This window comes from Protopterus annectens, chromosome 2.part0 (genome assembly GCF_019279795.1).
Source record: "Protopterus annectens isolate FY-2018-M chromosome 2.part0, PAN1.0, whole genome shotgun sequence".
Taxonomy (NCBI): Eukaryota; Metazoa; Chordata; order Ceratodontiformes; family Protopteridae; genus Protopterus; species Protopterus annectens.
Genome location: NC_056728.1, coordinates 1,132,496,645 through 1,132,518,377, shown reverse-complemented (window position 1 = coordinate 1,132,518,377; position 21,733 = coordinate 1,132,496,645). Strand labels below are relative to the sequence as shown.

Sequence of the window (21,733 nt, the reverse complement as noted above, 5' to 3'; positions counted from 1 at the left end):
TGAACCTATGAATGTAAAAGAAAAAGTAGTAGTAGAGACCTAGCTATTGCAAGTCGTGTGCGATCATTTAAGAATGCTTTTGTTCTGTATAGCTTTCCAAGCCTCTTACTTGTTTTGGGTATAACACAGTTTATGTGAACACTGAATTTTAGAAGTCAGTCTATGATGATACGAAGAAGCTTGGTGTGGGTGACACTATTTAAATATTAGCGTAAGTAAGTGGCAGTAATACTGAAAGCATCCATATGTGACTATGGTGAGACTGTTTTAAATAGGAATGAATCTGGTCTTGCTAGCATTTAACATTAGTCGAGAGTGATGCTTGGTCTGCGAGAAAAAATACTGAGTCCACATCAGTGAAATGAGAAGTTAAAAAGTTAATTTAGTTAAGCTATATCACATTTGGGGTAGGGTAACACAGTTTTTGAAAGCTGCTAAATTGGTCATCTCCTTTAATTCATTTGGCACTGTGTTCCATGTTATTCAAAAAAGAAAATACTTAGGGCTGTGGTGCTTATTCCAGTAGTTTCATTTATTTTTATGACTTTTTTCAACTTGTGATTATACAAACTACAGTGACAATTTTGGCTGATGTCCTCTCAATTCCATTCTGCTGCAATTTTACTGGACATTGTTCTGGACATATTTCTAAAAACTCTGAAGAATCATGAAGAGTCTCCTTTGCATTGACTGATTTTTGTGCAGTTATACCGTGACCTGATTTTTGATTCACAGGCAGTGAAGTAAATACATAAATTTTCTTTTTTAATAATCTGTGATCAGCTAATATCCGACCTATTAGTTCCATATCTTACAGAGGCTAAATTAAAGCCAGTGTCACTGCTCCAACAATCCATCATGAAATGAGTCACTGTTTCAACTGTTCGCCCCAACTCATCATCTAACTATGTGCACACTTAGGAATTAGCATCCTGAAATTTTATTCTAGACTTCACTACACAAAGCCATATCACAAAAAGACAGTTGTCATGTGCACTACTTGTATTACTCCTAGATGTTGGGAATGAGAAGTTCAAGGTTATGGCTTTCCTCTCCCACTTCCTAGATTAAACTCACCAATAAGGTCATTTGTAAGGCGGCTAACTGTGAGATGACTTTTTGTAAACGGATGATCAGTAGTTTTTCTCCACTCTGCTCTCAGTACTTACAAAAGTACTGCACTCAGTACTATCATTTTGCAGACTACAGCATGGCACTACAAAATCATAGTAGTATGCCCGGAGGACAGCTTTCAAAGCCCAGGTCTTACCTTCACTGGTTATGGCACAATGCCACAATTAGAGAAAACTTAGAATATCAGTCACTTCATATGGAATACTTTATTTCTCCTCCTTTTTTTTTTTTTTGTGGCATTGTGATGTTTACCATCAGCCCTACCCATGATGCATTATTTGTTTGTCACAGAATAACAGCCATTCTTGAGTCAATTGTTCCCTGTGAAAAATGATTAGAAGAGCCATCATGCTGCAAGCCATTAGGGTTTTTCTGTGTTAAATACATAATCCCACCTCCTGGCTGCTGACATGTGCAACCACATCACGCAGTAATCTCCTACACCCTTCCAAGATGTGTGTATGTGTTCTCCCACAAACATGCCTGTGAGAGCTGCCTTTACCAGCTTGGTACAGTCAAGTTCACATCACCCTGCTCAACAGCGTATGTGACCCGTGGGGCTCTTCCTCCAGTGAGGAAGTACATCAGCTCACCAAAAAAACACCATTCCATCCCCCTCCCCTTGGAAAGGCAAGCCACCTGATTCCTCTGATACTCAAGTCACTATTTAAACTCTGGTCACCTGGATCACAATCAGAGCATCATCAAACTACACCCAGGAGTAGTAAACATAGCATATATTTTCTTCATACTGGGACAGATCTGATTTACCATTCTTACTCCACAGTGTTTCTGGGACACAGTAGGACAACACTGCTTCTTTTGTTGTACTAATACTGCGATAAACACTGTATACAGCACAATTCTGAACTAATTGCTCAATCTGCATGGACATAACCTGACTAAAATAGCAGAGCACATGCACTTTCTTTATACCTGACAACTCCCAAACGGTATTAAAGTACCAGCATTTCTTTTCTCAACTAATTATGAACCAAGTTCATCTGCTTTAAAGAATGTAGCTAATCTTTTCTTTAGATAAAAATCAAGGCATAATTTCTGTCCTGACATGACATTTACTATTTCTTACCAATCCTTTGCGACAACTTCTTTCACTGTTTGCCGCTTTTCTGTCGTGAGTAATTGTGGTATAACCCAGGTAACTTCCAATCATCTCCAAGATCATCATTTTCAAACTCCTGTCAAGTATAAATGACTCATCTTTCCTATGCTTCTGACCTATCAGCTTACACCTCACTTCCTTCTGACCTATCAGCTTACACCTCACTTCCAAGTAATATTTCTTTAAGTGTAACAGCATTCTTTGCAGCCTTGGTGGAACATTGGGCTCTTCAATGGCTTATGGTCACTTATCACACAAAATTCTATTTCATAAATATATTTACTTTTCACAGTCATATACTACTGTAAGTCACTCCTTTTAAGTCTGCATGCATCTTTTCTGGAGGTCAACAAATGCTCCTGAACCTCAGGTAACTGGCTTATCTTGAGTAATTGCTGGGACTTTTCCATTTTGACTAGAATCAACATCTGATGTAAGTGACTTATTCACATTACAACACTAACAGTAGGTGCTCTGGTAATTAATTATATTAAAAGCTCTTTTCATCCATCTCACTGCAGTAACAAACCACATACTATTGCAATAATTTCCTTAACAGCATGCTTATCCCAGTCGCATTCAGAATAAACAGATAGCCTAGTACCTACCTATGAACCTATCGGCCCAAGGGCCTGCGTAAGCCTAGCCAGCAAGGTTGCATGGCTTATGCCACCCAAGAAAGTTATTTTCCTGTGTCACTGTCAAGCAGAGACACAGAAGTGATCCCCGGGGTTTATTTCCTATTTCCCATCTACTCATCAAGATTTTTCTTGAAGAGTGCTAATGAAGAACTTTGCTTGACATAGATGGGTAAGCTTGTTCCAGAGTATAGGAAGTCCCTAAGAGATGCTCTAAAACTCACAGAATTTTATTAGTGCGATTGTTTTCCCTGGAGTAAGTAATATATCAGAGGTCACCTTTTCAGCACATGACTTCATCTGTCATAAATTATAAACAAAAAACATGGATCTCTCAGTTTTACAACTGTGATTTTACACTTTGTAATGTTGCAGTCTATCAGCCTTTTGTAATTTTTCTTCTCCGACAAAATCTGAATAAGTATATCATCAGGGATGATGGCACATTCAAGCTCTTCATTCATCTTTGTAATAGCTATCGACAACGCTTCAAGATGTTGGCCAAAATAACTGGAAAGCTCAGGAATTCTGTATGTCTAGCAGAATCCATACCGCTCAACTGTCCAGATTTTCAGAAAATGTTCAGATTTTGGCATCATGCTTGTTTTCTGTTTGTCATAAAACTTAGGGAGATTCAAGACTTCATACCCTTCAGAAAATGCATACTAATGCAAAACTTGTTAATTCTGTTAACTTTCGTAGTTTATAAGAGCAATATTAAAAAAATGTCCCTATTTTTGGGCTCTCATTATTTTTGGCTTTGTCCAGATTTCCTATTCTAAGAGGTTGAGAGGTATGGTAGAATCCTATAAGAGTGGAGTGTCACCTTATAACTATAGTGTTACCTTGATTTGTACATGTTTATATGCCATACCCCACGCATTTCTGATGTTCATTGCAATATATGTAGAACAGTCTTAGATTAACAGTCCATGAACCAATATACCATGCAATCACATTACCAAATAAATCATTATCTTTCTACAAGGGTAAATAAATATGAAAAACTTGGAACTTTAATACGGCTGTTTAATAAAATCCATAATCAGCACAAAGTACAGAAAGAAAAAAACTCTGCTTTCTGCAAACCAGTAACAACTTCTTCTATACCATGAATCAGGAAATACACAGTCTTTATAGTTTTTTTTCAGTCTTGCCTATGGCTGCATGTTTAAGAATCTTGTCAGGTTTGACTACAACAGCTACATTATTCAGAGTCAGTAAGCTGAAATTGTTTTGTGCTTTCCAATTTGTGCAAATTTGTTTCATAGGTTCATACTAGGCTATCTGCCCAAGGGCATTTATAAGCCTAGCCCATAGTTATGTGGCTTTCGCCACCCCTTTAGTTTGAATAAAAACTATGCCTATCATTTTTCTGTGCCTCTGTCAAGCAGTGACACTGAAGTAATCCCTGGGGTATATCTGCGATCACCCATCCATTGGTCAAGATTCCTCTTGAACAAGGCCAGCGAGGTGCTCTGCCTCACATGTACTGGGATTTTGTTCCACAGCATAGGGAGCCTCTGGGTGATGAATCTGTCCCTCCAGCACGTTCTATTTATAACCGTGTCAAGGTTTAAGTCTCCCGCCCTTGTGGTTCTGAGGGATCTAGATTTTTTGAGGTGAAGCATATTCATCAAATCTGGGTTTGTCATGTTACATTTTAAAGCTAATGGAGCTTTCCTTGGAGTATGCATGATACAATGGCAGGATGTGTGTGAATATGATGTACACCTGGAAAGTAATCCCAGAGTAGTAAAGTTATTAAGCAAATCATTACTCTGCAAATTAATTTCATTTTCATTATTCCAAAAATCTAGCAAATCAAATTATTCAATATAGCTCCTGCTCCAACTACAATGCACAGAATCTCTTGCCTTTCTTACAAGTAGGCCAGCATCTTACATAAGGAAGGCTTCAACTTATGTTTCAATCTCAGTGTTCTGAATGTCTGAGATGACAACACAATGCACTCTGCCTGTCTAGTTTAAGTGCCACACTTCGATCCATTCTGAGATTTTCTGCCTAGATTTTTGACTGATGATCTTGTTTGAAATTTTCAATATCACATTTTTGAACAGTATGCAACATATATTGTACCCACAGATAAATCATTTTCATGGATTTGTTTCACCATGTGCTTTACTTTTGGTTTCATATCTGTTTATCACGTTTCAGAGATTACGTCTGCCACAGTTTATATTTGGCTGACACAGTGTAGGACAATTCTTTTCATGATGTATATAACACCTCATGCACAACTTATCAATAAGTTAACGATACACTTCTCATCTTTTTTTGTTGTTCACTTTCACACCACCTGTGCCAAAACTGTTTTCTTAACTCTCACTTGCAATTTTGCACACTAATCTCTTTCAATAGCTATTTCACTTGCATCAAAGTAATTTTACTCACTGAACAGGACTAAACCAGGTGAGGAAGAAGTCTGTTCTGTTGATAGCAAAAGCTTGTGCACTGAAACAACCTCATCTTGAACTACATCCTAGAAACCATTAATTTCCAATAGTCTTACCACATAAAATGGGACAATGAAGTGTATTAGTGTTGTTCACAAGCTTAGAAAATGTGTGGGTAAGCATACACTGGAGGCAGTGCTGGAGAGTGAAAGGCCTGCATTGACTCAATAATGATGTCAAATTATAATGCTGTACATAGTCTTCTCTCACATTTTCTATGGATTTCTAGAAGGAATCAAAAGGACTTGAAGATGCAGTGGGCAAGAGACAGTCTGCTGAATCCTCTTTGGTAAGCTAAAATCAACTTTGCAGGAAAGTGAAGGGAGGGGACTCTGAAAGCTAAAGCTCAACTTCATAGACATTTGGAACTCCAAAGCAGGACCCGTATAAAGTTGTCAAGAAGCTGCATGACTTGGCAGAAAGTGGTCAGTAATGTCTACCCCCCAGAATGAATGCTGCTAGAGATGCCTCTCCAGGCATGCTTATGTCCATGATACCTCTCAACCTCTTAATGCAAAAAATCTGCACAAAGCTTGACAAAATGGGGGGTACAAATAGGGACATTTTTTAAATATTGCTCTTATAAACTTAGAAAGTTGCTAGGGTAACAGGATTTGTTTTAATATACATTTTCTGAAGGATATGAAGTCTGAAACTCAAATGTATGTCATTATTTCGTGACTACAATCCCGAGATCACTTGGGTATCCACCTACATTTTCAGTTTGTGGTTGTTTGAAGCACTAACATTTTCTGCACCCTGTAACATCATTCTCCAGGATAAAGGGATACTGATCTAGAGGTATCAATAGCAACCTGGATATCCTAAGCTTTTCAAGGCCAGAATACAGGAACTTTCTAATGACACATGTTAAGCATGAGATTTAAATGATACAAGTAGCTAAAAGAACTGGAGATTCTGGCAACAGATGCAACCACTTATACTAATACAATGATAAGTTGGTAAGTACAAGCAGTGTCATGTTTCAGAAAAAGAAATGACTGCCAAGAAAGAACCAGTAAAATGTACCCACGTCAACCACCAGAGTGCCCCTTTCAATAAGATAAAATGTTCTTGATCAAATCAGTCCATAAATCAGTGACATTTTCCTTTAGAAATAGTGTTACTTCCTCTAAAAATACCCCCATGTTTGGTGGCTTCTTAAAAACAAAGATTTCTTATTTTATTTGACTATCTAAATAAATTAATCTGTACTCCTTCTCCCTGGATCCCATTGCTAAAACAGTAGTCTAAGCACCTGAATTCGTAATCAGTTGCTTGAATAAGATAGTCCCTATTTGTATCACATATGACAAATTTAAAAATAAACCCCTTGATGCAATACCTGAATAAATAAATTACATAGCAAGAAAAACAAATTACTCACTGCTTATAACAGGTCTCACTCTGCCTCCCTTAAGAGCTTACTAGTAAAGAGCTAAAAGGAGCCATAAGAAAACTCAAAGCTGAGTATGATCTTAAAATAGCCAATAAGAATAAATATAACAAATATTTTTTTTACAATGCCAGCAGTTAACTAACACACTTCAATGTCTGGAGCTATTTTGCAATAATACAGCACTCTGTCTCAAAGGAAGTAGTTGATAACCAAGCTGACAAATTTAGTGTAAAATTACCCCTCCCATCTTGTTATAACTGCCCCACAGATTCCACACCCCTAACTACTCCCTTTAACTACTATGGAACAAGTGATTTCAGCCCTCTCAAAAGTTAAGAATACTTTATCCATGGATCCTAATAATATACCAAGTTGCCTGATCATCAGTACCAAATATGGCCCGTCAGGAAACCCTACCTGACCTTTTTAATCTAACCTTCTACACACTCACATTCATGAAGACTGGAAAACTGTCACTGTAATGCCGTTACACAAAGGTGGATCAAACATGCACCATGGTAGCTATAAACCCATTAGTTTCACTAGCCTTATATGTAAAAGCTATGGAAGGTATTACCGTGCAGGTTCTCAGATGTGTATTAGGCTACAACCACAAGGGCCTTTTTAAGTCTTGCCATGCATCCCAAACATCTGACAAGTTCTGATACTCTTGATAAGTATAAGCAGGGCCTTGGGAGATGAAACATGTACAAGCAGGAGCCTGGAAGATGAACCATCTATAGGCTGCCTGTACCCATTGAGACATAGGTGCCAAAGCAAGGATGACTTTCCTATTAGCCATCTAAATTCTTTAAGTTACACCTGAACTGGGTTATGGAGAAATTCTACTTTAAATGGATGGGGACCTGTCCCAGTCTCTGGGATATGTAGCGGTCTTTCCAGCAGGTCCTATTTATATAAGGGGCACTGTTCAAGTCTTTAGAATGGGTAATTCTGGTGCTGTTTGTTGTGTGAAGGTCCATCAGGGTGGGGTCTGAAAATACCTTGTATGCCAGTCATAAATCTCACCTCTACAGCTACTAGAAGACAGAATAGAGGGATAGAGCTTTGAGGTGGTCTGCACAGGACATGTTATACTGCATATTCTTTTAGTGAGGAACCTCTGTGAACATTCTAAATGTTGGATATGCCTGGCATCTCAGACTTAATCTGTACACTGAAAATCTCTTAGCCTAGGACCCTCATCAATTTAGCTTTGACAGAGGAAGATCCTGGTTCTAACCTCATTCATCTCTTTGAAATAGTTACCAAAGCAGTAGACAGTGATTGTGTAGTGCATACAGCATAGCTGGACCTGAACAAGGTCTTTGACATTAATGTCCATGTAAGCATTACTGACAGACTTGTAAATTTGACTAAAAATCTGTCTGGTTTGTTTGTAAGAATCCAATCTGTTAAATGTCTCCCTGAAGTTTTATTTATTCTAGTAGGTTTGGTTATGACTTGTTTGAAGTTGTACAAGTTTATGTATTCAGTGGGGGTAGTGGAATTTATGAGATGCAAGTCTATATTTAGGTCCCCAGGTATTACAGTTTCATGGTTAATTTGTTGGGATATCCAATACAGGATGCTTTCAGCAGTATTAACGTTATTCCCTGGTGGTATATAAATTGCTGTTAAACATATAGTTGAATGGACTCAGACTGCCTATTTGGATGAGACTGCTGCGTGTACATTTTAAATTTCCAGTGAACCCTGTGTCATCCCCCCTTGTACCCTACTGGGGGGGATGATTAATTTAATTAATTAATGATTAATTTATGTTGGATTCATGACAGTTACACAAAAGAATAAATGTGATGTATAATGTGTGTAGCTGAGAATGTTAATATGGTTTTTCTTTTATGCAAATGTATGCTTGCCTGTGTCTTAAATAATTCAATAAAGGTGTTAAAAAAACAAAACATGACACAAGACTTCAGAAGAGCTGGGAATACAAAAGCTGGGGAGTAGGGTCGGAGGTGCTGGTGATTTCTGGAAGTGAACCAGATCAGCTTATCAAACCAGACTGGCAATTCACAGTTAGCCAAAAAAAGTTCTACAAGTTGAACTGGCAGCTAACAGACAAATTGTTGCATCTGCTGAAACAGCAGCAGGACACACAAACAGACTAGACAGATCAACAGTTCCTATCTACAACTTAATTACATGCATCTATGGAAACAAAATAATCATCTACTTCTAACATCTGTCTTCATTTAGTTTAGTCATTGTCGCCAGATTATGCAAGCTCCATTACAAAATACAATCTCTGTTCCAGGCCATGTCTACAAGCCAGCAATGCAACAGAATTTCAAAAAGCTGTTGCTATATAATGCATGTTGTTATAAAGTTATATATTGCTCTTATATCTGTTTGTAAAAATACTGGGTTAAATATATTTGTATTAATGCGCTGCTATGACAAATAAAATGTAAAATCAAAATATACAGCACTAGTGCATGTAGTATCACAATTATTCTCCACAATCTGGGAAAAGACAAGCTTATTAAGTGCCCCTCACCACTGTTAACCTCTAGCCTCACACTACAGAATTAATAGCAGAGTACCTATTTAACACTTCATCTTTTTTGATAATGCTATGTTAAATACTTAACAGGTTTTAAAACTATTTGCGCTTGCCATTGCTCTTCAGGTTTTACAGCTGTAAAGCACTAAGCATTCCTACACTTTTTTCACTAACTTTTATGTTACATGAGAGGTGGTATGGCTCCATGCTCTGCTACAAAGAATTATGATCAGATTTCTCCAGTCATAATCCAGTTGTTTGTTCTTGGCATGGATATCAAGGTTCACCTTGTGAGCAAATTTATTGATATCTTTGTATCAAACATTTCACCCAGTTCAGAGCCAGATCATGGTCAAATGGGGCTCTGGTAATGGATTGGGGCCTCTGCCCCAGCAGCCCCTCCCACCATTAAAGTGTCCCATTACTTGGCTATTTCCCCCCAGTTCCCATAAACACTGTTCAAACCTCTCAGTGTACACACTATTTTCTTCTTTACCTCTACAATGATTACAGATATTTGGATTTAATTTAAAAGCTTTACTTCCAATTTTATAGCACAAACACTGAATAGATATTTGCTAAACAAAACAATACAACCTAACAATGAAAACAGACTTGGCATTAACAGTAAACTTCTCTTCCCCGGACACTCACATTTAGTGAAACGGCAATGAAACCCATATTCAAAGAAAATGCATCTGGCCAGTGGCACATCAAACCAAAGACCCCTTGCACACAATTTTAGGACCATACATAAGTGTGTGTGTGTGTGTGTGGGGGGGGGGGGTATGTGTGTTTTTTTTTTATTTGCCTTTCTGATTGCATTAATTATATTCTTTGTATAGCACAGTGCCACCTGCTAGTGTGTTTTAAATTTGCAATTTTTAAAATTTTTCCAGAAAGCAATGAAACAAAACACATGAACCAACGATGACAAAACTGCCAATTTCAAAACATTTCAACCATAAAAGGCCTCTCAAACATTTGTCATTACAATCCACCAATATTATTCAAAAGGCACAATCACTGCTGTAGTAAAAGTCATTCTGAACAATTCCACATTAAAGAGATCTGCAACCAATGAAAACGTTGCTACTATCAAACAACTTCATATTTCAGTGCTGCAACAACAAATTCAGTGCTTGCTGCCCTTGAAGAATAAATTGCTTACGTTACATTTAAAAAAAAAATTGGTAAGCTGTTAATATCACAGTAGGGATTAGATAGCAAACCAGCAACAGGTTCAAAGTTACAAGACATCTCATCCAAAACAGGACACACTCAGGATTGCAGCACTCCACCCCCCCCTTAACGTACAACACAGTATCAGCAATCCATCATGGTGTAGGACAAGAACCCTCAGCCTTCTGCCTCAAAAGCAAGTATGCTACCCATTGTGCTACTAACACAAACAGTAACAACCATTTGTTAAACAAAACAGTTGTACACTGAAAATAGACTTGGCATGAGCAGCAGTAAACTTTTCTTCCATTGAAGCTCAACTCCTTGAAAATGTGCTGAAGCTCACAATTCCTTGAAAAGGCACTGAATCTCATTGTCTGGTAGTTTGTGTACAGGATTCAGGCTATTGTCTCCTTTAACTAAAGTGGAGGGTTTGAGCCTGGTTAAACACACACACACACACACACAGACATCAGCTTAACAACGTTTGCTCATTTCTTAGTTATCCACTAACCTAACAGCATAACAACCTTCATCCAGAATGTTCCATGCTGTTTGTTTCTTTAAAAAATTGCATATTCTGCTCAGTTCCAGTTTAAATGTGTGCGCTGTACTAAAGACACATGTACAGGTGCTACTAAGGACGTACTCTGCGTGTGTCCTTAAAGAAGAAATGTAATGCACACAGAGTGCATTCATAAAGAAAAACATGTAAGTTTGTGGCAGCACCCTAGCCAGTGGGTCTCCCTGGCTAGTGGGTCCTAGGCAACTGCCTAGATTTCCTAGTGTTGGATCTGGCTATGATTGGATATCTGATCATAATCCTTTGCATTATACTGAAACAACACACAACAAGCAAGACTAATAAATGAAAGAACAAATCTAAATTTATGGCTGCAAGTCACAGCATGCACTAGCACAGTAAAAGTCAACATGACCAACTAGTTCCTTGTTTATAAAACAAAATTAATATTGTGCTAAGTAGAAATTACAGATGCCAACCACAAAGAAATGTAACTTGAATGACTATATGAAGACGCAGAGGAGAAAGACCTTAAATCAAGAACACACAAATTTCAGATTTTAGCAGTGAAAAAAAAAGACAAAATGTTAAGAAATGACCGGTAAAAATATGAACAAATTTTAAAAATGTACACAACAGCAAAAAATGTTCAATCTTTATTAAAGAACAAATGAGGAGGGGCACCTTGCTTCCAGTATAGCATGCTGGGTACAGGAACATTAAAGCAAGCAAGTGCAGCATCACCTAAAATAATTTAAGCTTACTCACCTCATGTATAAGAGCTGATACCATCTGCTGATAATTGCGCCCCCGGGTAACGAGGAACCGAGTTATGGGTCGTCCCTCTCTATCAGTCTGAATAGGATGCTCAAAAGAGAGGAGCATGCCAGCTATAAAATGTAAGTAAAAATTTCATTCAATAAAAATGGTACAGCTAACATTTTTCTTTCAGTAATGCATCCCACAACAGAATGAAAATCTCTATTACTAATATTAGGATTTTTCCCTTCGTCAAGTTTAGCGAGCAAGAAAAAAATACAACAAAAAGACTAATATAAAATTAGTGATACTCCTATTGTGCTTAAAAAATAAATTCATCACTAATTCAGAAACATCTCCTACTAGTACTCGTGTGGGGAATAGAATGCATACTGGACATCTTGCTTTTTACATACTGCAATACACACTACACAATAAATGTGAATGCCAGCATCCATCACAGCTTCAAAGTGCCCTACGTCATGCAAGGCTACAAAGCTTGCCAAAGTGTCATTGATTACAGTACTGAACATGAATGTGCCATTCAAGAATTTTACACTCCCAGTTAAAGATCAAGTACTCAGACTATGTGAAGCATAATGTTTATTAATTTTAACTTAATACAGTTGATTACTTTTATATAAATTAAAACATGTCTATGTCACAAGTAATAATTCAATAAAGGTGTTCAAAAAATTGCCTTACTGCAGCAGAGTGTGTCTGCATGATTACATGGTGCAATTGGCTGCTAGGCCTGTGGTAAGACTCTTCTAAGGAGAGAGTTTAGATATTTAATTAGTCAGCTTTCTCTTTTAAAATTGCCAGAGAGCCTGAGGCTATTGTCTAGTGTTTGAATATTAAATTTTACACTACACAGCTGTAAAATGGTGCAGCACTTAACTGCAACATCACACCACTGTAAGTAAAGTAAGCATGCACACATGCGAGCACGTGCACACACAGATTTTACACACACATATATATATATATATATATATATATATATATTTAGGTTCCCTATTAAATCAGCGGATGCTTAAAATAGCAAATGCTGTTTAATCAAACAGTTTTAATCGAAATAGTGAAATCCCGAATACACGGGAAAAAAATCACTGGGCCATGTGTTCAGCATTTTGCTGTATCAATATTTTAGGGTCGATTATACAGTGTTCTCTATTTTAAGCGTTCACTGTTATAATATAGACTATATATATATATATATATATATATATATATGTGTGTGTGTGTGTGTGTGTATAGTATATAATATATATACACACGCACACACATCGACACACTTCATGCAAGCTGGTAAGAATTAAGCATTTACCATGTCTGTTTATTTTTGGGTTGCACACATTACAATGACATCTAAAAAGCATTTTCTTCAAATCTGGCTAAATACATTGCAGTGTTACTGTAATTCCTCCACCTCAAAAAAACAGTTATGTTTTACTTGTGTGTGGCACCTTTAAACTTTAAATATACAGCATATCCTTTATTTGTGGATGCATAGTTCTATGTATGCACTGCAAATTAAGATGACTGGTAGCTTACCTCAATGTCAGTAGCTAATACCGAATCAATGAACCTATCTACTGGACAGCATTAGTATCCAGTATAGCAAACTCTTTGCATAAACAAAATTACGACCATTACAACACTTAATAAAGTTTTTGAGAATGATTTTTCTGAAAATCTTTCCCTGTGTAGATGATTTATTTCTTACAGATTATATGGCTTCTTTGCAACAGATGAGGTCCCTGTACTAATCTACTACTAATTTTCCTAACAATTCAGAGTACACCTTTATTTTTTAAACTATGGACAACCCCATTTGAGCTTTTTAATGTTCCCCTAAACAGAGTCATTTACATGATATGTCTCATACTAGATATTTACAGAAAGTAAGCAGCAGCAACAAAGCAGCATTATACATTGTTATTGACCTTCAGGCAAACTACAAAACAATACTAAAGCCTTTTTCTTTCTGGAACCTACAATCTGGAACAATATATTTAAAGGAATATAACAGATACATTTCTAGCACAGCACGTCTTCTAAGAATGCACAATACAATATGGCATGTTTGTCTTTGATGTACCGGTCGTCAGGGTGTGCACATCCTTTGCCAGAATTCATGTTGACATTACGTGCAGACTGCCTAACAGCAGCTTACCCTTGAGACCATCACTTATTTTCTGATACTTGCACAGTTCAGATCTTGATCCTGACAATATCTGTAAAAAGTTCTCACCTTCCTAACCTGGCTCCACCTTGCCCTCCAGCTGTTTTCCTGTTTGCCATGCCCACACAACCACAGATCCCTCCACTATTCCTGGCATGCTGCACCTGATGTGACCCTAGCAGCATATGCCCCCCCCCCAACTTCTCCCATGATGTCATCATGCAGTGTCTGTACTCATTTAGGGAGGAAAATTATTAAATGTACTGCTGCAATAACAGTTTAAATCTACCACCCTCAGCCAGCAGAGAGGCAAACTCCTAGCCTCCTTCATTATGAGAAAAACTGCACTTGAGAGCATCTCATGTGGGGAATATTTCCAGAGGATATGCAGAGTGCTACTTCCATCTCTGAACAACTGCTAAATCCCTCACATCTCAGCATGCCTATAGAATTGTATGTCCCCTTGCTTGGTTAGCTACAACGCAATGGACTGGATGTCCAATCAATCTAGAAATAGACCTGAAAGTAGCTTTCCTTCCAATACCTACACAGCCAGGACTCCATTCAGTTCCATCTAGATTATGTGGAACAATCTTTCCAGGGAATCACTTTCCTTAAACTATAGAGGATCTGAAGTAAGCTCCCTCTACCAGCAAAGGAGTTATTCTCAGGACTTGCAATGTGTTCAACTGTAGGAGTGGGAGGGCCAGTTAGAGACTGGAAAGAACTATCCATTGTTCCAAGCAACAGTGGTCTATAACACAAGAAGAACTTCTGCAAGTGTGTGGTGGCAATAAAAAAAAACGGACTTCTCAAGGTCAACAGCAACTTAGGCACTTTGAGATATGCCAATGACATCGTGAAGTTTGTGATGGGCTCCAAGCTCAGAGAGAGCAAGAACAACCAAGTTTGAATACACTACTGAATCCTCATCCAGGATGCTAAATTCATTATACCCTTGGCCCTCTTCAAGGGTAGGAATGACCAATAATGGAATCTGTACAGCTCCATTCTGATGAAGACAATCCCCAGACATGGGACTGGACAGGAATTCTCCCAGTTTGTATTTACTCTCAAAAGGACAGCAACCATGGGAGCACCCACTTCCTGGGATGCCACGGGGGAGTTCTTCAGCTCAGTTACCAGAAGCCTGGCAAACACGTAAAAGAACATGAGACCATTATCCTACAGGTCCTAGTAAACTATGAACATCTTGTTTTAATTCTCACAATATATGGGAAAATTCCAAACAGCAGAACTTTGTATTAAGTGTGACCTCCACCCAAACAGAACCAAAGGAACCCAGACACTGATGTGCCACAATGTGTTTATCATGCCCATTAACACCAGACAGGTGCCCTGTGGCAAAAGGGTCATGACCTTGCCGAAAAAGTATTTACCTGGAACCAGATAATACAGGATTACAGCTGTAGAAGTTGCAGATGTCAAAGATGGGATGGAGGCAATCTGTCTGGTCTGAAACAAGAAAGTAGTAATACCAGACATACTCCTTGAAACTTGCTGAAGTGCTGTGCAAGACGGAAGTCATCTTTCACTGTCAAAACCAGAAAAAAACGATAGAAGGAGCAAAGCACAGTTGAGGCCTGACCCAATAGCTGTTCAAAGACAACATGGTTTTGTAGCAGATCCCTTTCTGAGAGAGAAAATAATAGGTGTAAGATGGCTGCAGACCACAGCCATGTCCAGGATACACCTGACTTCTGTGATGGCTCTCCAAGGTAGAGGAGACTAATAACCACAGTCCTCCATATGTAACCCCAGAAAATAATCACAACTGCAGCTGCTGGGCCAGAAATATCCCTCCACAGTTTTTCTGGTCCACAAAAAGATTACTTCATTAGGGTTCACTGAGGCTGGAGAAAAGTTATAGGGGGCTAGAGAGAGAGGGACCACACAAGGTCCCGCATGCCTGCGAGGGTCTGTCTTATCAAGAAGTAACTATCAGATCCTGAGAAGACTGAATGAAAAGAAAATGCCCCTTGAAAGGAGCATCCAGGGTCATTCAGAATGGAATTTCTGAGTTCTTTAATAAATGAGGACAGCCACAGCCAAGCCATTCTGCAGACAGCCATGCAGGGTTTACAGTGCTAGTCACAGGATCAACACAGTCATAACATCAGTGGGATATGAGTAATTCCACACTAAAAACTGCAGACAAAAATCTTAACATTCTCACTAAGGCCAGTTTCATGGAGGGAATAAAGCCTCTTTAGTGCCAGATCTACAACGTACAACTGGAATCTGGACAGGTGAAATGAATAGTCAAGGGTTCTAATACCAAACACTGTAGAGGAGTAAACTCTCTTACTTTCTACTTGAAACTTTAGACTCTTTCTCAAGTGGCAAGTTGACAAAAGGCTGTGGCCTGTATGCTCTGTGATGGACTGGCAAAATCACAAAGCAGCCAGCCACCTGGGAAGATTTTGCTTTAATTTGCCGGGGGTTCACAGAGGGCAACTGCTTTCTTGAGATCTTTGGGAGTGCAAGTTCAGGTGCTTTTAAACTGCATCAATGGGTGCCCTAATAACTGTCTACATGAAGAAGGGTGGACCAAATCTCCTCCTCCTACTTCTCTAGACAATCACCAAGACGTTCCTGGAGAGAAGGAATAGGGCAGATAGTCTAGTCCACACAGGACTTCTCCAGCTTTAAAAATATATTCAAAAGAGGGCTCACCCCATGGGGAGCTGCAGAGTAGGGAGGAGTAATTGTCCATATCCATCTTGGAGAAAATAGTCTCTTGAACCACAAATACTTTACAGAATCATAAGGGGTAAGGAGGCCCCCCACATGCCAACAAGCACCAATAGAGTGAGCTGATCATGTGACATGTATTTCCTGGAAGTTGAGTGAAGAGGATCTGCTGCCTGAAGGCCAGTCTGCCACAGGTGGTACGAGGACAGGAAAGGAGTGGGGCTAGCATCAGGTTGCATTTCTTAAGAGTGCTGTTCAACATTTCAGTGGTCAAGTGTCACCAGACTCAAACATCTCTTTACAATCTAGGCCCAGAACTATAAGCCCTTGTGAAGAAAGAACCAAGTGTACACTTTGAGCCTGGACCACCACAGACTCATAGGTATAAAACAGGCTACAGACCACTGAAGTCTTTATAAGCTTAGCCATGCAACCCAAATGCATCCCACGGGTTATTTTGCCTTAAAGGCTGTTTTAAGAGGTGTATGTTAGTTAAGGCATGATTTAACTTCTGCTTCTTTCCAGAGACATAGGTGTCAGCCCAGGGATGAATTTATGACTTCCCATCCACAGGTCCAGGTTACTCTTCAACACGGTTAGGGAAGGGCTCTGCTTCACATGGATGGGAAGCCTATTCTAGAAAAATGGGAATTCTCTGAGATGCATTAACTGTCCCACCAACAAGCCATATTTAAATTGCAAGCAAAGTTTATATCCTTGGATATAGTAGTACTGATACTGTTCATTTTGTGGATATGCAAAAGGTCATGGAATTGGGATCCACGACTGCCAGGCACAAATTGCCTCTCAGCAGTTTGCAGGAAATCGATGACAGGGACAGGCCCTTTGAGACAATTGTATAGGGAATTGCGCTTATGCCTTCTATTCTCTTTGTGAGGAAGTTATGTGGAAGTTATAGTTGTTGCATGTGCCTGGTCAGGTACATACTGAAAGGAGTATTACACTGAATGGTGGGTCTGATGAAGACTGATTATAGCAGCACGATTACTTCTCTGCACCTAGATGCCATGCCCTTACTTATAAGTTGAGTGTCGCAGAATCATTTTTTTATTACCTTAGACACAAGTTGTTCAAAAGCCAAGCTGCCATCTACGTAAGTCTCCAAATCCCGGTCAACCGTTGCCTACTTTTTATGGATTTTATTTTTAATAATGTAGTTTCCCAGGGTAGCAGACTTCCTAAAAGGTACTATTATGCATTTCCTGGCATTGGGTTTAAAGCAGTGGCTTTGGCACTAGTCATTTCTCTGTGTGTTAGACCTTCCTGTAAAATGTTAGCATTTTGGGGATTTCTGTGATTGCTCCCAGCTTGCACCATCTACAGACTTGGTAAGTCAGAGGCCCTTGAACATGGGCCTTGACTTCTGAGAAATGTCAAAGAGCAGCAATCCCAGCACACACCCATGAGGGACTCCACTGGTGACTAGTCTCTCTGTGGAAGTCGTTTCTCAAATCCTAACCTCCTGGGACCTATCTGCGTGCCAGCTGGCTAGCCAGATGGTTACACTGAGGTTTATGCCCAGTTCCATGTACTGATACAGTACTCCACTCAGGCATAGTAAACAAATGACTTAGCTAAGTCAAGGTAAGAAATATACACCATTTTGTCTTTATCTATTACCTTGGTGACCTTCTCAAAGAAGTTCACCAGGTTCAATAGGCATGACATGCCTTTCAGGATATCAAAATGGGTTGGGTCTAGTGTCTGAAGGTTTGATATGTCACTGTTAATCATTTCCATGATAATTCTTTCCATAGCTTAGCATATGAGACTAGTCAGACTGATGTCTGTAGTTCTCAGGATCCACTGACGGCCCAACCTTATGCAAAGGGATGACTATTATAGTCCTCCATTTGCAAGGCATGATGCCTGCTCAGGGGCTATGACTGAATTCTGAGTCTAGTGGCACTTATAGATCACATTTCAGTCTATTTAGGATGCACCCTGGGAAGGTATCAAGGGCCACTGAAACTATATTCTTGGCCTTAGAAAGTGTCTTTTAAGTGCTGCTCCCTTATGATTGTCGGAGGAGTATTATGTTAGATGGTATTTCCTGGGGGTAGGGATAAAGTTGGAGCTGAATTTGTCACCCAGGAGATATTTTACATCTCTACATTCCGTGAAAGTGACTCCATTTACCAGCAGTTTGGCGCACTGCCGTATGCTGCTTTTGAGGTTCTGACCATAGTTGAAGAAGGCCTAATGGTTGTCCTTGGCCTGAGATGCTATCTTTACCTTAAAATTTGCTTTGCTGTACTTAATTAGTCCTCTTAGTTGTCTACTTAGTTTAACAAGAAAGTTTTTATCATTTTTGGTGTTACACTTCTTAACTTTAACTATCACTTGTTTTCTTTTCTTGTACAACCTGTTTAATTTTGGATTCTACCAGAGTGGTTTGTTTTTTAAAGTTAGCTTTGGACTTACTTCTGGTAGACACAGCTATCTTTGTTTAGTTACAGGCACAGTTGCGCTAAGCTTCTATGAATAATTCCAAATATGCTGTTGTGTTATCTGGGTTTGGAGATGCTTGAAATCTTAACAGGTTATCACTTAATAAAAGGTAGTTTGCCCTTTATTGTGAAGAAGACTGCTTTGTGGTATGTCTTACCACAGAAGACATGACACTGAGAAACCTCTGCCTTTAGTCCCTGCATGTGCAGTGGTTGGTCTAAATGTGCGGAAGGCACTAAAGCCTCACACTGCCTGGGCACTTTGTGAGTTAAAATCATGTCTCTGTAACTGCATATATGTCTGCACTTTCCAAGGTGAGGAAAGTTTTAAGGGAGCAGAGCTTCTTGTTTAGACTCGAAACATTTAGCAATAACATCTTTAGTTTTCCTTGGGTAAATTTTGCTAAGTTGGAAATTTTGTCAGTTTGGCATTGCCTAAAAGGCTCTATGAGGAGGACAGTGTTTTGGCCAATATTTGAAAGTCTAGAGGTAGCAGGTGCAAACCATCCTTGACAAAGCAAAGTAGTTTGTTATTCATGTCCTTCCATGCTGATAAACACTGTATCCCCCTAGAATGACACCAAAAACTAAGCCAATTATTAAAGTCAATCATCTTCTGCTCATATTGTGCCAACAATCCTTAGTGAAAGCAGAATGCTGCTCAATGGTAAAGAAATAACAGCCTTTGACATAGTCAGAGCTCCATAACATCTCTCTTTATATAGTCTAGGGTGGCACGTCTCAGGTAAATATATCTGCATGGATTATGACTGAATTATACTGGTAACTGTGACACAATGACTTGTGTGCATGTTTATCTTGGCATATGTTGGTCCCTGATAGTCAAATGACCGTTATGTTTTCCTTGTTCAGCCTGGTAAGTGGAACATCAGTATGTTTTACAATGGAGTGCCCTATGACTAGAATCCTGTGTAGTGCATTGTCTTGCCTTATAGGCTTGGTAGTTGAGGCTCCACTAGGTGTGGCTGCAGATGCAGTATTACATTGTGTTACTGTTTAGTGGTTTCGAGCTTGCTGAAGATAATTTTTGCAGGTGGAATGTCTGTGACGGTTTTGGGATTTGGGAAGGTCGCATTTATATTCCTCAGCATAAGTAGATCAATTTATAGGGGGCATACTATGTACAGTGGGTGTAGCATGTGTGTTTTTGACAACCAGACTGTTATTTTGAGTGCATGTACGCAAGAGTTTTGCCTCCAGAGACATTGTATATATACATCTGTCGCATATTGTGTTTGGATCATGAGACTTGGAAAGGATAGTCATCAGACTCGAGTACCAATGGTTCACAACTCAATGACTCAAAAAAACATTTCCTGGGGAAGATCGAGTGATGCTTTAAGTGGGTGTTGATGTGTTAAACAACTTGGTGTAATTTCAAATCAAAAGTTTATAAATCAGAATAATAATGTCTCAAGAAAGTGATGATGGTTGAAGATTTGGCAAATACCTTTGAAGGTGTGACTCTGGAAGAGATGGTGAATTAGACTGCTCAAGAGGGGCCATGTCAATCTACAAATCAAGATGATGAAAAAATGATTTTGAGGTTTACATGATAGATATTGGGAGACTGGTGGAACAGCTAATGTACAAGTCAAGACATTAATCGGAATGTTAGAGCAATATGCCACACAAGTGGAATTTTATGAAACTAACAATAGTGACTCAATAAGGGAGCCCTAAAACGTCATGTTGCTGTTACAGCAAAAAGCAGATGAAGTTTAAGAAAAGTTTTTGGGCATTTACGGCTAAAAGGTATACAGTGAGCAACAACTGGTTTTGCTGGAAAATACAAAAAGAAGAAGGTTGAAGATGAGTGGACTGGTGAGCTGTAAATCCACCCCCAGGACTGTTTCGCCCTGCCCCCCACCCATGTTCAGCAAGACCATCCACCGTTGCCAACTCAGTCAGCTATCAGAACCACTACTCAAATTAAGGATGCCCAAGCTGTACACCGCTGGAGTTGACAAACAAGTATAAAATTACTTCTACAGTGAGACAAATTCTGTTATTAAAATACTCTAGGAATAAACTGTTCGAAAACATAATGTAATCTTTTTTTTATTTTAGGCTTTCAAATACAGGGTATAGCTCTGAAGTAACAACAAGATTTGTTAGACATCTGTAAACTGATAAAATGAGAATAGGATATGGGTTACACAAGGATAGTAAAGATTTCCTTGATGGGAGTGACTGGGGATGATATCTGTGTGTCTGCATTCCCAGCATGTAGCTGTTGTTGCCATGAGATATCAGGCTACGCAATGGACCGCCTCTAATCTGATAGAAGGGTTTTATGAATACTGGAATAAAGCCCCACACAAATATTAACCAACTAAAACTGTGACTTTCTTACATTAACAATCTAAAACTGTGACTTTCTTATTACTTCTATAAAGTGAAATTAATCTAGCTTCTAAGATATTTTCTCCCTGTGTGTTTTTTCCATTATGCTAAATTAATCTGACTTTATTCTATAAAGAGATGTCTTACATGGAAAAACTTTTTTTCTAAAAAGAGTTTAAGTTGAATGCTTTATTTGATGTTATGGGAGTACTACAAATGTATGTGCC

At 38.8% G+C, this 21,733-nt stretch overlaps 1 protein-coding gene across 1 annotated transcript in view; it reads right to left on the bottom strand.

Moving 5' to 3' along the window:
* The window catches only part of FOCAD (focadhesin), a 2,336,882-nt gene that overhangs the window by 842,064 nt on the left and 1,473,085 nt on the right, over positions 1-21,733 (bottom strand). Inside the window, exon 21 of the mRNA XM_044060381.1 lies at positions 11,775-11,896. Within this exon, the coding sequence (XP_043916316.1) occupies positions 11,775-11,896 (122 nt within the window). The remainder of the gene's footprint in view (positions 1-11,774; positions 11,897-21,733) is intronic.